This window comes from Pseudoliparis swirei, chromosome 9, assembly GCF_029220125.1.
Source record: "Pseudoliparis swirei isolate HS2019 ecotype Mariana Trench chromosome 9, NWPU_hadal_v1, whole genome shotgun sequence".
Lineage (NCBI taxonomy): Eukaryota > Metazoa > Chordata > Actinopteri > Perciformes > Liparidae > Pseudoliparis > Pseudoliparis swirei.
The window spans coordinates 5343433-5356283 of NC_079396.1; the positions used below are offsets into that span (position 1 = coordinate 5343433).

A 12851-nucleotide genomic window follows, 5' to 3' on the forward strand; every position below is an offset into this window, starting at 1 on the left:
GTGTTCAGGCCTTAATATTCATAAGCAGAGTGGTTATGTTTGCGCGTGCAACGCATTTTTTCTTTTAATGCCCTGGATATCCATTGTTAGAGACCGAATTTCAGGTTCATTGCGATATTTTATGCTCATTTGGACACAATCACTGAGATAGAGATGAACTAGTTCAGTGTCTAATATACCATTCAATGGAAAAACACATTACACTCATTAACCACTCCTGATATTCTGTAACTACCTGGATTTACTGTTCACTCCGTGCATCATTCACCTCATCGGCTGTAGTCCTGACTGAGAGAGACTACTGCAGAGAGAAAGTCAGCGCAGCAGCCTCCCCAAGGTCCTAGTGCCCGGGCATTATGGACGTTTTTTTTGGTTACGTTTTTTTGACTGAGCTCAATGTTGACTATTTTTAGAACATGCGTTGCAGGCGACTCACGTGGTCTCTGCGGGCGACCAGGTGCCCGCGGGCACCGTGTTGGCTACCTCTGCCCCAAGGGAACGTCACGTTCTGTGGAATGAACACAATGCGGTCGCGCTGGTTTTCTGTACAGGGTTTAATGGCACGCATACAGGACATTATGATCATCTCAAATCAAATGCCACTTGTCACGAGTAAACTTAATAAGAATGTTTAAGTCAGTTATTGAAATCGGTCACATTAATAGACGATGATACAACGAACCGGTGGGATACAGAGTGTGAAGTAGGAAATGTCATAACTTATTACAATATGGCCACCGTAGAGAGCTTGAGAAAATTCATTCTGCCGCTAAAAGAGAAGAAAAAGTCATTTGAGATAAATTGTGATCATTAGGTCCAGAACGGAGCTTCTTTTTCTTTCTTTCTCATAACCTTAAAACATGAACAAGTCGATAATTCTACAACAATAACAATCCAGGACGTCTCTCTCAAAAGGCTCGGCGCCGTGTCGCTGAAGCACATCTTCGGGTGATGAATATCTGAGTCCGGTGCTTCTTCTTGGCTTCCCGGTGAGAACAAATAAAGCAAAGTCAAGTTTATCTTGGTCTGCCGCAGGCGGTTCTTCACCAGAATGGACACCTGGAGACAGAAAGAGTAATGATTCACTGAGGCCTCGCTCGGCTTCATCTACTGAGCTCCAGTGGCGGAGTCATGGAGTCAACGCTGTGGGGAAACTACAGCGTGAAGAAGAGGCATAGAAGAAGAAAATATCAAATCAGCATCATCCAGGTAAGTGATTTTAGGGTGGATTTCTGCTGTCCTACATCACTGGTCTGATTCAACACGGAGGAAGACAATACCAGATATAATAACAACAACAACAACAACAGGCCAATACTGACCATCCAATGTAGCACTGGCACAGGTTTTCATGCGACGTGGCCTGCTTGATGAGGAGCTCCACCTGTGTCGGCACGTCCAGCGTCTCATCGTGAGCAAAGTCTCGACCTGCAGGGAACAAAGATCTCATATAAACAAAGAGCTTCACTCGGAGGTCAAACCCCTCACCTCAAGGACTTCAATCAGAGACACTGGAGAATGTCGAGGGACCTTCAGGTCCTCCACACCAGGAGGCGGTGGGTTAGCCTACAGTATGACACTACTACGAATACTACTACTACTACTAATACAACTACCGATACTACTACTAGGACCACTACCACCGATACTACTACTACAACATATACTACTACTACAACTACTACTACTACCACCGATACTAATACAACTACTACTACCACGATACTACTACTACTACCACTACCACGATACTACTACTACTACCACTACCACGATACTACTACTACTACCACTACCACAATACTACTACTACTACTGCTACTACTACTGCTACTGCTACTACTGCTACTGCTACTACTACCACTACCACTACCACTGCTACTACTACTGCCACTACTACTACTACTACTACCACTACTACTACTACCACCGATACTAATACAACTACTACAACTACTACTACTACTACCACGATACTAATACAACTACTACTACCGATACTAATACAACTACTACTACTACCGATACTAATACAACTACTACTACCGATACTACTACCACCACTACAACATATACTACAACTACTACTACTACGACTACCGATACTACTACTAAACATATACTACTACTACCACCGATACTACTACCGATACTACTACTACTACTACAACAGATACTACCACTATTACTACTAATATAATAATATTTCACTGAAGAAAGTCAAACATAGGACCACTTGACATTTTCCTTGTGATTACATCTTTTTTTTTTTAAGTGACCTTAAAGATGTAAACGTGCAGCTCCGGCGTGCTCGCTGAGTGTTGCGCAACTCACCCGTCAGCTTGTCTCTCACTCTGTTGATGATCTGGATGGCCTTCTTGTTCAGAGCCTCTGGTTGCACCGTGCCGTCTCCGACTGACAAGAAAAACAGAAGAAGAAAACAGACGCGTGACGTAACGGCCACCGCCTTGGAAACCGCCAAACAGCAGCGCATTGATCCAAACCAAAGTGGACCTGAGCGCCGCCTGACAATAGCACAGCAGTCACACCAATCATTTATGACAGCAAGAAAGTGTTGTTGAGGGGGAGAAAAAACAACAACAACAACAAGAAAAGGCTTCAACAAATAATCCACAGAGGGCAGAATGAGCCGGCAACTCACGGAAGGAGTGGATGGACTCGGGCACCGTGCTGCCGGGTTTCTTGAGCGTGGCGGTCTCTCCCAGGTCGATCCCCTCGAGGGCCTCTGCGGAGAGAGGGAGGCGGGTTTAAAAACATGTTCTTAAAATCATTAACGCGGGGAAAAAACGGGGCGCGTACTGTTTGTGCCGCGGACTCACCCACTGACTGGCCGGCGGTGCTCGAGTCGGTCCTGGTGCGGGAGCGCTTGTTGCCTTTGGTGCTCGCTGTGGCAGAAACAAACAGACATGAGAGTGGGTCGGTTTTTTCTAGTTTTTTCTCGACTTCACGATGTGTTCTGAGTTCTGTTCGTCGTACCTCGCACGGGAAGCGGCAGCATCGTGCTGACCTTTTTAACTGCGGAAGAAATACGCTCCTTTTTAACCTTTTACAAGTAGTCACGGCTCTGATATTCAGAGGAAAACTGATGAAAAAATAGAAAATTACAAAAAAAGACCAGATCGGTTTGAATTGTACAAACTGTCCCCTCAGATTGTAAACATCTCTGCGTATTTTATGTTTCACTGCACTTTGAAGGAACATTAACTAAAGCCCTGCTGTGGTGTTGGCTATTCAGAAAGTGCCGACAGTGATTTAAAGTGCAGCACAAAATATACAGAAAACTATAACGGGCATTTAACTAATGCTCAGGCACTGCAGGCACATTTTATTTCATAAATAGTAAAAAAAAAGGAGGATTTGTTTTGTATTATTTTTTACAACCGTTTTAGTTATCAATAAATGCTTACTATGTATGATTATAATGACGTGTTCAAATAAACCTGATGAATGCTGCTGGTGTTCCTTTAAGAGGATGCCAGACGGGAGGAGTTGAGACGTCGTGCCAGAGATATTCATCCACTTGTTCACTTGAATTAAACCGCCGACCTTTAGACGTCGACGCCGCTTCTTTTTAAAGGGTCGAGTCAACTTCTCTCGCAAATACGAGCCAAATAGATTTTACCTTTACGACTTGGAGCCCGATCGGATGAAATGTAATGCCTCGACCTCTCAACCACTCCTGTGGCGGTGTCTTCGGTTTTCCACGTGCAACTCGCCGGTCCGCCCGTGTCCCTCTAGTGGAGCCTGGAACAGGCCCGAAGGTACCGCTCTACTTACTGTCCATGAGCCTCCAGTTGAGCAGCGGGTCGTAGACGAAGGCCTCCAGCACGGCCATGACGCTGTCCCGGTGCTCCCTCAGCACCTCCATCACCGTGTGGCAGGTGATCCGGTAGTTACCGTCCAAGCCCGTCACCTGAAATGGTGAATGGACCTGTACTTGTACGGCGCCAATTCCAGGGTTCATATACATTTTGATCAATGGCTTTCCAGGACTTTAAAGCAAATTTCCACGACCAAAATTCCAATCTCGGTCTATACATGAGCCACAGTCGCCCACCTGTAGCAGAACCGGACGTGGAGCTCAGAAGGCGGAGTTTGGTGCTTGCACATTAAAGGAAGGTCAACGTATGCGATAGTTATATCGGAGCAGGATCCAATGAGGTGTTTTTGAGCTTCTCTATATTTACATGCTTGACTTTTTCTGAGAAACATGCTTTTAACAACAATTTATTCCTTCATTTTGTATTCTCTGGTTTGAATGCCGTTTCTTCTTTGCTCATCAGATACAACGCGCAGTGACTCTCGACTTCTGACAAAACGCTGCACAATTCTAAAACAAACAAAAAGTCCAGTGGAGGAGTAAAAGTAGCTTAGAGAAGAATAAATAACAACACATCCAAAAGATGTTGTGTGCTATTAATAAAAATAAAAAAAAGTTATTCTCTTTGAAGCTAGCCTACACGCAGTAATACTCACACGACTACAACACAAGTGTGTATCACCGGCATGAGAGTCTCATACCTCCATGGCGTTGGTCAGCATCCTCGTTAGTCGGAATGGGATCTTTTCAGGGAACTTCTCTCTGGTCATGGCGACCTTTTGGGGGGTTGTAATGGGGGGTGGGGGAGGGAGGGGGGTGAGGGATTAGTCAGACTCAAATAAGTGAAAAGAACATACATTTGTGGATCATGAGTTGATTGAAAATCCCACCGCCCCCCCCTCACCTCAAAACAGTCTCCAAAGTCAATGTGGAGGATCTTTCCGCTCAGCCGGTCCAACATCAGGTTGGAGGGGTGCCTGGGGAACAGAAACACGGCGTCCTCGTTACCGTCTCAAGGTGAGCGGCCGTACCGTAACAGTGTGTTCTTTTGGCTGAGAGACCCACCTGTCGCCCAGTCCGAGGATGTAGCCCACCATGGACATCACAGCCAGGGAGCGGGTGTAGTTGGTCCTCCGGTCGAACCACACCTGGAGGAGAGAGGGGCACGTCTGTGTTACGACGACGTCGAGAACCCAGAAAACGGATTCTTCGGGGAAGATAACACTTATTTTTCTGTATTTCTGAAAATAATTAGAAACATCCAGAGAGACTGGATACAGCGTTTTCTCTGCATCAAATGGAAATTGGACTGCCAGTCTAGCATCTTGTAAAAAAAAGAAGTGGATTTCGAGATCTGAATGGTATTTTTGTCTATAGCTGAGCGCTCCATCAGAGAAGGCGGAGCCTCTCACCTCGGAGCTCGGGCTCTTCAGCCACAGGAGCTTGGCGAGGTCGTCTCCGGCCGTGTTGTTGACGGCGTTCTCGAAGACCTCCACCTTCTCCATCAGCGTCAGGTGGTCGTAGTCTGGGGCCATCTGGGTGGGAAACGACAACGCTGCAAGTTTAGACACAATTCCAGGCTTTAAACTTCTTCACCAACAATAAAAAAAAATATTTAAATTGATTTCATGTTAAAAAAATAACTTTGGCTTTCTGCTGAAGTTCACCTTTAATTAAATGGACATCACAGTTACTGTGCGATGGGCTTTTGAGCTTAAATTATTATTCAATCGACCAAGAGATCAAATGAGTTGATACTCCTCACACTGAATGTGTTACTGTCTGCGTTATAACCACCAGAGTGAAACTATGAATTTGAAAAGATATCCCCCACATACACAAAAAAGCATTTCACGAGTTAATGTAATTACAGCTAAGAGGTCGTGTCAATACTGAAATATAAACGGTTTTCAGATCACAAGGAACTAGAAAGCATGGGGAAGCCAGGCCCCATTACGCTGAGGGTCCTAATTGTTTTGATGGAAAATGCTTCGGGAACTTGTTTTCATGCGCTTGTGCTGCGTGTGGCGAGTCCCCCGCACACTGAAAAACAACCGGAATAATAGTTGATATTTTAATGAGCCGTTAAGCTCCGATCCATCACTGCCTCAGTCGGCCGTCTGCTTCACGTTACTTCTAAAAGCTGATTGATGGCCGGGCGGATTGATTGGTCAACTCAATATCTTGCCATTTAGAAGACTCCAACCGAACGCAACACATCATTAATAACACTATTAGTGAATTCTTAAAAAAAAAAAAAAGTCTGATTATAAACATGCCAGCTGAAGAAAACATGTTCACAGAGAAATTCCCATTATGCTTATTACCTTCGCATTGAAAATGCGGAAGGTTATGTTTTGATCGCCGTGTATTAATTAATTAATTAATTAATTAATTAATTAGTATGCGTGTTCCTCGCATAACAAAAAAAGTTTTTAACCGAATCGCATGAAATTTGGTGGGATGATTGGTTATTATCCGGGGACCATTTGATTAGATTTTAGGATCGATCGGGTCAAAGTCATGGAAAGGTCAAAATCTTCTTGAATCGCATGAAATTTGGTGGGATGATTGGTTATTATCCGGGGACCATTTGATTAGATTTTGGGATCAACCAGGTCAAGGTCATGGAAAGGTCAACATCTTCTTTTTACCAATTGGCATGCAACTAATGCCAAAATGTTCATAATTCAATGCCCAATCTTGTGATATGCGAAGGTATGCGCTCTACCGAGTGCCCATTCTAGTTAGTTTAGTTTTAGTCACATTTTAGTCATTTTATTCCTTCTTCCCATAGTTTTAGTGCCAATTCGGTCAACGACAAGGCAACAACAACTTTTAGTCCGCTCGTTACATTTTAGTCTCAGTCTCGTGTCTAAAGATTATATTAAACGTTTGAGTCAATTTAGCCCAAATCAATAATTTCATCATTCAAGTACAACGTATTTGACATGAGATTATTTTTCATATTATCTCATGGAAAACACCGGTTGCAGAATCAACACTCCAGCTTAGTGGAAGATGTCAAAAATAAAACATTCGAGACCCATTTTTATAGATTTTGTTTAAACGATGTTGTTTGTTGATGTTGTGTAGTTTTAGTCGTGGTAAAAAAAAAAGATTGTCTGACATGGAAAGTGGATGTCATCATCCAAATTTAGACATTTGCCATTTCAGCTCCGCCTTCCTACTGCAGCCCCGATGTTTCTTCCTCCGTGTAGTTTTCAATCAAACCACTTTCTCGAAAGCCGTTTGCACGGCGGACGTCTCGCGTCTCAACCGGCTCCCAGATGTCATCATCGCTCACTTCCTGTCGGGACATTTTCACCAGGGAGGATTCTGTGTGTTCTCTACGGCTTATTTGGACATTTTCTGCGTCTTAGATATCGTGTGAATTCATGAGAATGAATTACATTCATTGAGTTAACGTTAATTCAGTCTGTTTTCAATCACAATGCAGGAGGGGGTGCATCGATTGATCTGCGTGTATATTTGCCTTGCGGTGGGCGATCTCTACGTCGTGTTGCATCGGGCTAAACGCTGCGTGTTCTTCTACGGATTGCGGAGGTTTTACTTCTCACTTACGGACACGGAAATGTAAATGATAATGACAAATATACCTTGGCCCCAAGTAAAGTCTATGTGTGGTCATTCAATAATCGCCTTTACATTTAGATTTAATAACATTTGATTTCCAATAACTTACAAATATTTGTGTTGGTCTGTATACACATATTTAATATTTAAAAGGTGGTTATAGTAAAGGTTGCTTCATGAATGTGTCCGACTGAATTTGTGCTCATTACAAGGACGGACTTTAAAACAGCTCCTTGGCACGAAAGTGTTGTAAAAAGCAATATTAAGTGAAGTAACAGCAAAAATATTAATATAGTAGTAGTGGTCAAACTATGAATAGTGTTAGTGGCTCCAACGTTGAAAAAGACTTTCAAATATTCCCGTATATTTTCAGATATCTTTTAAAAATTACAAAATGATTCATTTTTTTCTGGATTAAAAAAATTAATTGGATCCTATGGAGTTAATCTCCAAATCCGCTTAAACTTTTCCAACTTTAAAAGCTTACAACGTCAGTATACCTTCAGCTAAAGACACGATTTCACGTTTAAAATGTTGACATCAGCTTTTTTTGACAGCTTTTCTAATTATTTAACTGTCCCTGTTTTAGTTTGATAACTTCGTGGCTCCTCACCCGGAGCATGATGCGGTGCTCAATGTTGAGCAGAATCTTCTTCTTCTCTCTGTAGTCCCTGATGAGGGCATGCAGGGTGTCACAGTGGGGCACCCAGCCAATCAGGCCGGAGTTGGTGGACAGGGGGATCACTGCGTAGCGCTGAATGCTGATGAAACTCAACACACACAGCAAAGACAGAGACGCACAATTTATCGTCATTGTTTAGTTTTTTTTACTACTGTGAGAGTTCTAGTGTATGTGTGTGTGTGTGCTCCAGACAAGTGTGAGGTGGACTGTACCTCACTCTTTCTCTCTCTGCGTGTGTGTGTGTACCTGAGGTTCTTGCGTAAGGACGCCGGGTCGTTGGCCAGCAGTGTGTTGACCAGACCGAACAGCTGCATGACTCTCTCGTCCTGCCTCAGGTCCTCGTGGCCCTTCAACAGGAACATGAACTCGTGGCCGTTGCTGCCTGCAGAGGGCGCCACACAACACGGCATTGACGCGCTGCACTTTTTCATTTGAAAAAAAAGTGGGAAAAAAGGGGGTCGAGCGAGGCGTTATGTAAGGAATGGCAGTGATGGCTGGATTTGGCGGTGCCGGCGGCGCTCTCTGCAGCTGCATCTCCATTACCTCCGCCTGAAGCGATGCCGAGTGACTTTTAGCAGGCGGCAATAAATGATTTCATATGAACCTCCGTCACTCCCAGAGTTAGCTCCCCTTCTCGTAACCCGCCCCCCCCCCGTATATCGGTCCCCCAATGGATTTGGAAAGGCACTGGAGGACGACAGATGTGACAAGAAACCCCCGCGGAACACACACGGCTTCACGAGCACACGCCGCGTGAAGTTCTCGTGGAGTTCCGTTGACCGCGGCGGCCAAGCTCGACTCACGTGGGGGAGGGAAAATATGTATCGGTGCACCGGATGAACTGTGACGTCAACTAAACTCCTCTTCAGAGCGACAGTGAGGAGAAAAGCATTTGTCCGAAGAACAGATGATGTCACTTGTCGAAAATTCTTCCATAGCTCATATCTTAATGCCGCTCCTCGGTATTCTCGGCCGGCCGCACTACGATGATTCATCGCGCCGCCTTTAATGGAGTTAACCGATACTTCCGGTGGAACGAGTTCGACCGGGTCACCGCTTTATCCTCCGTCTGCTCCTAATGACAATCCCAGTGAGCAATGTATTGTGGGTCACTGGGGGGACCGAGCGCTGACAGTAAATCCGAGCGGGCTGCACTGGGTGACAGCTCTTAATCTGAAGTCGTGCTCCAGGGGTCAGTTGATTTATTGGCCATCATCTTTTTTACAGAGTATGTTGTGTAACACTGATGGAATATGTCAGAACCAGGTACACCGTGGAGCAGAGCGACGAGTGAAGTCGTGCGGACCGCTTGTGATTGATAATCTGAGGATTTGGCTTATGGACAAGGTGACTTTATAGTGTCGCGCAATTCGAGAAGCACCTCGGAGTCGTATTTCACGTCGCAGAGCATGGGCGCTAAATGTCAGAATTATTCATTTGATGTATTCGGTTGATAAGAGCGGTCGGCGTCGTGGAGGATTACTGACAAATCGATCTGACCTGCGCGCTCCATTCTTCTGCGGGGAGTGAACTGACAACGCCTGTGAAGCCATGACACTCCATGTCAATTGAGTGTGAAAAAAGTCATTTTCCCTCTAGTGGTGATTGGGATTTCAGTTTGGTATTAAACAGGTTTTAATCTCGCTTCTGTTTGTAAAGAAGCTTTTTATTTATTCCGGTTTATTATCCACACACAGAACTTTGACACAAATGAATAAATATGGGCTTAAGAGCTGTTTGGGAAAAGATTCTAATAATAATATTAAATTTGTCTCTAACTCCGTGGCCCAGGGTGCTGAAAGCATCCGACTACAGATGATCCATTTCCCTAACATAATGGGTTCGCAGCGCCAGGCGAGTTCCTCCTACTCTTACCCATTATGGTGAGTTTGCGTGGGCGCTGCTTGGAGGTGATGACCTGCAGGGAGGCGGTGATGGACTGGATGCGGATGATGGGCTGGTTGGGGTCATAGGTGCCCGGCACTGCCAGCTCCAGGTCCCGGCACAGCAGCAGCTTTGGAGACACATATTGTAGCTCCAGGGAGGTCAGCTGTGAGGGGGGGGGGGAACGGTGATGAGGTGGAGATGTTAGCACAGGAAGAGGCATTTAAGTTTGTTATGCAAAAAAAAAAAATACAAACTGCACTGGTGAAACAGCTCCTGCCAACAGTTTTAAAGACACTGGCTCGTATCCAGGATAAGGTATGAATTGAAAAAAGTTGTTTGTACTTCCACTTTTAATAAATCACTATGTAGCACATCATATGTAATCCATCAATAAAAAGGCACTCTCTGCCTGTCTGAATTCAATCGGGGGGATTCAAACTGCATTAAATCCACTGAAATGCGTTTGCAGTTTGAACGTATGGTTACTTCATCAACCTGCTGTTCGACTGCATCCTGCAGAGAGAGAGAGAGTTTATTTCGACACCGAGGCCCAGAGGGGGAATCAAACGCTCCCAGCATCGGATTATGTCGCCGTGTATTTCACGCCGAGCATCTCCCGACAGCGCGTCAACGTCAAGCGGCGATGCCGTCCCTCCGTTGTTCTATGTGAAGCGAGCGGCTCTTGAAACGGCGTTCTTCGACGACGCAGCGATCGCTGCGAGGAACGACTTCCAGCGGTGCAGTTCCACCTGTGAGCGCGACGTTTAAGCCCTCTGGTCACGATTTAGCAACGCGACTGGCAAATGGCGGTGTTGTCACGGGAAACCGTATACAGATGTGAATATTAATGTGCACATATGGCTGGGATTGAGAGCTTTTGTAGGGCTTTCAGATTCTAAGTACACTACCATTCAAAAGTTTGGAGTTACTTAGATATGTCCTTATTTTTCAAAGAAAAGCACTGTTTCTTTCAATGAAGATAACATTAAATTAATCATAAATACACGCTATTCATTGTTAATGTGGTAAATGTCTATTCTCTGGTTGTTAATGAAATCTCTACATAGGTGTGTAGAGGCCCATCTCCAGTGTTCTAATGGTACATTGTGTTATCGCCTTAGAAGAAAAACCCATAAACCCCCTTTTTATGTTAGCGCAGCTGAAAACAGTTATGCTGGTGAGAGAAGCTATACAACTAGCCTTCCTTTGAGCGACAAGTTTGAAGAACAAAATTAATATTTCAAAAATAAATCATTATTTATAACCTTGTCAATGTCTTGACTACATTTTCTATTCATTTTACAATTAATTTGATAAATAAAAGTGTGAGTTTTCATGGAAAACACAAAATTGTCCGGGTGACCCCAAACTTTTGAACGGTGGTGTATTCATTCAAATCTTTGGGGAAGGAAACGGTCGCCTGCTGTTCAAAGGAGCGATGCTTTCCCATGATGCTCGTTGACGTCCAGCGTCTCATCATTCACCGACTATACGTTGGCATCTCGTTTAACGGATTTACAGCAGGCACATGTACCTGCCACGAGATCAAAGGCGGAGTCACAACGGGTGAAAAACACACATCCCCGATGAACATGTCCGCCCGACTTTTACATCCACGTCCATCCCGTAACCCGAGAGCGAGGCGTTTGGAGAGTGTGTCGCTCACCTGTTGCAGCTGTTTGGAAATGCGTCTGAACACGTGGTAGTAGAGGTCCCAGGCCTGGGTCAGGTCCTTCACGTTTCCAGAGCGCATGTACTTCATGCACCAGTCCTGAGCCTCCATCAAGTCCCTGCCGTACGCCTGAAGGCATGGAGTGAGACAAACACACTCTGTCCTTGTGCAATGACTCATTCCATTAAATGAGAAACGGTTTGCCAAAGTGGGACTATAAAACTGAATGTCACGGCATTAAACATCACTGCTCCGACGTGATTAATCCACGGCTTCAGTAAGTACTTTTGCGTTGTTTTTAATAGCGCACATCTGAAAAAAGGAGTCTGAATGGATACATGTGAGGCTGCATGCGCTGAGAGCTAAGGTCACTGGTCTGAATAATGGCTGTGAAGCAAATAAATCTGTGTACTAACTCTGACTAAATATACATAGTTCATTTTACGATGGCGATAAAAACATATTCACCCATTGTTACACGGTTCTGATTCTCAGTTGTGTGAACGACGCACGCTTTTACACAGAAAGGACTCGCGAAAAAGAGAGAACTCAACGGCCCTTTCAGGGCATTCGTATTAGAGTTTCGATGGCAGGAGATTTAAAAGAAACTCATTTTACTTTGTGGCGGTCGTTTCAAATGCACGGGCACGTCAACCCCGATCGAAGACGGCACGCACCTGGTTAAAAGAGGTCTCCTTGAGGGTCTGCGGCCCCCTCTCCATCATGGCGTGCAGCGGCTCCAGCACGGCGAACATGCCCTTGACGTTGCGCTCGCCGAAGTAAAGACGCGACGCCTCTTCGAGGCCCTCGTGCCACATCTCGTGCCACAAGATGGCCACCCGGATAAGCTCCTCGCTCACCTGGATGAAGGGAGATGATGTCACTGAGGGGCAGAGGGTAGCAGGCGTCTGGTCTGCGGGGATATTATTGACCCCGATTTTTTCCGATTGATGCACATCTCTCATGCTGGGACCAAAGAATCCACTTGAATGTGAAAACAGAGCGATGAGGAGACTACGAGGAGGAGCTCTTCTTCGTAAGTTGATAACTCATGTCAGCATAAGTAAACAAAACAACAACACAAAAACATTGTAGGTTCATTGATCCACAGCGACTGTAAATGGAGAAGTAACCGACAAGATTTATGCTGCAGGGGCAAAACAGAGAAACTG

General features: G+C 45.0%; 1 protein-coding gene across 3 annotated transcripts in view; it reads right to left on the reverse strand.

Annotated features, from left to right (window-relative positions):
* Positions 1 to 536: 536 nt before the first annotated feature.
* The window catches only part of mtor (mechanistic target of rapamycin kinase), a 92703-nt gene continuing 80388 nt past the window's right edge, over positions 537 to 12851 (reverse strand). Inside the window, exons 44-59 of one of the 3 annotated variants that reach the window (XM_056421939.1) lie at positions 12357 to 12539; positions 11674 to 11808; positions 9996 to 10170; positions 8367 to 8502; positions 8052 to 8199; positions 5254 to 5376; positions 4907 to 4989; positions 4746 to 4818; positions 4543 to 4617; positions 3799 to 3934; positions 2998 to 3036; positions 2841 to 2906; positions 2663 to 2746; positions 2335 to 2415; positions 1323 to 1428; positions 537 to 1059 (exon numbers count right to left, since the gene is read on the reverse strand). In XM_056421939.1, the coding sequence (XP_056277914.1) occupies positions 1044 to 1059; positions 1323 to 1428; positions 2335 to 2415; positions 2663 to 2746; positions 2841 to 2906; positions 2998 to 3036; positions 3799 to 3934; positions 4543 to 4617; positions 4746 to 4818; positions 4907 to 4989; positions 5254 to 5376; positions 8052 to 8199; positions 8367 to 8502; positions 9996 to 10170; positions 11674 to 11808; positions 12357 to 12539 (1659 nt within the window). In that variant the 3' untranslated portion in view covers positions 537 to 1043. Of the gene's footprint in view, positions 1060 to 1322; positions 1429 to 2334; positions 2416 to 2662; positions 2747 to 2840; positions 2907 to 2997; positions 3037 to 3798; positions 3935 to 4542; positions 4618 to 4745; positions 4819 to 4906; positions 4990 to 5253; positions 5377 to 8051; positions 8209 to 8366; positions 8503 to 9995; positions 10171 to 11673; positions 11809 to 12356; positions 12540 to 12851 lie in introns of all 3 variants that reach the window. The other 2 variants (XM_056421938.1, XM_056421940.1) reach the window with 2 other exon arrangements.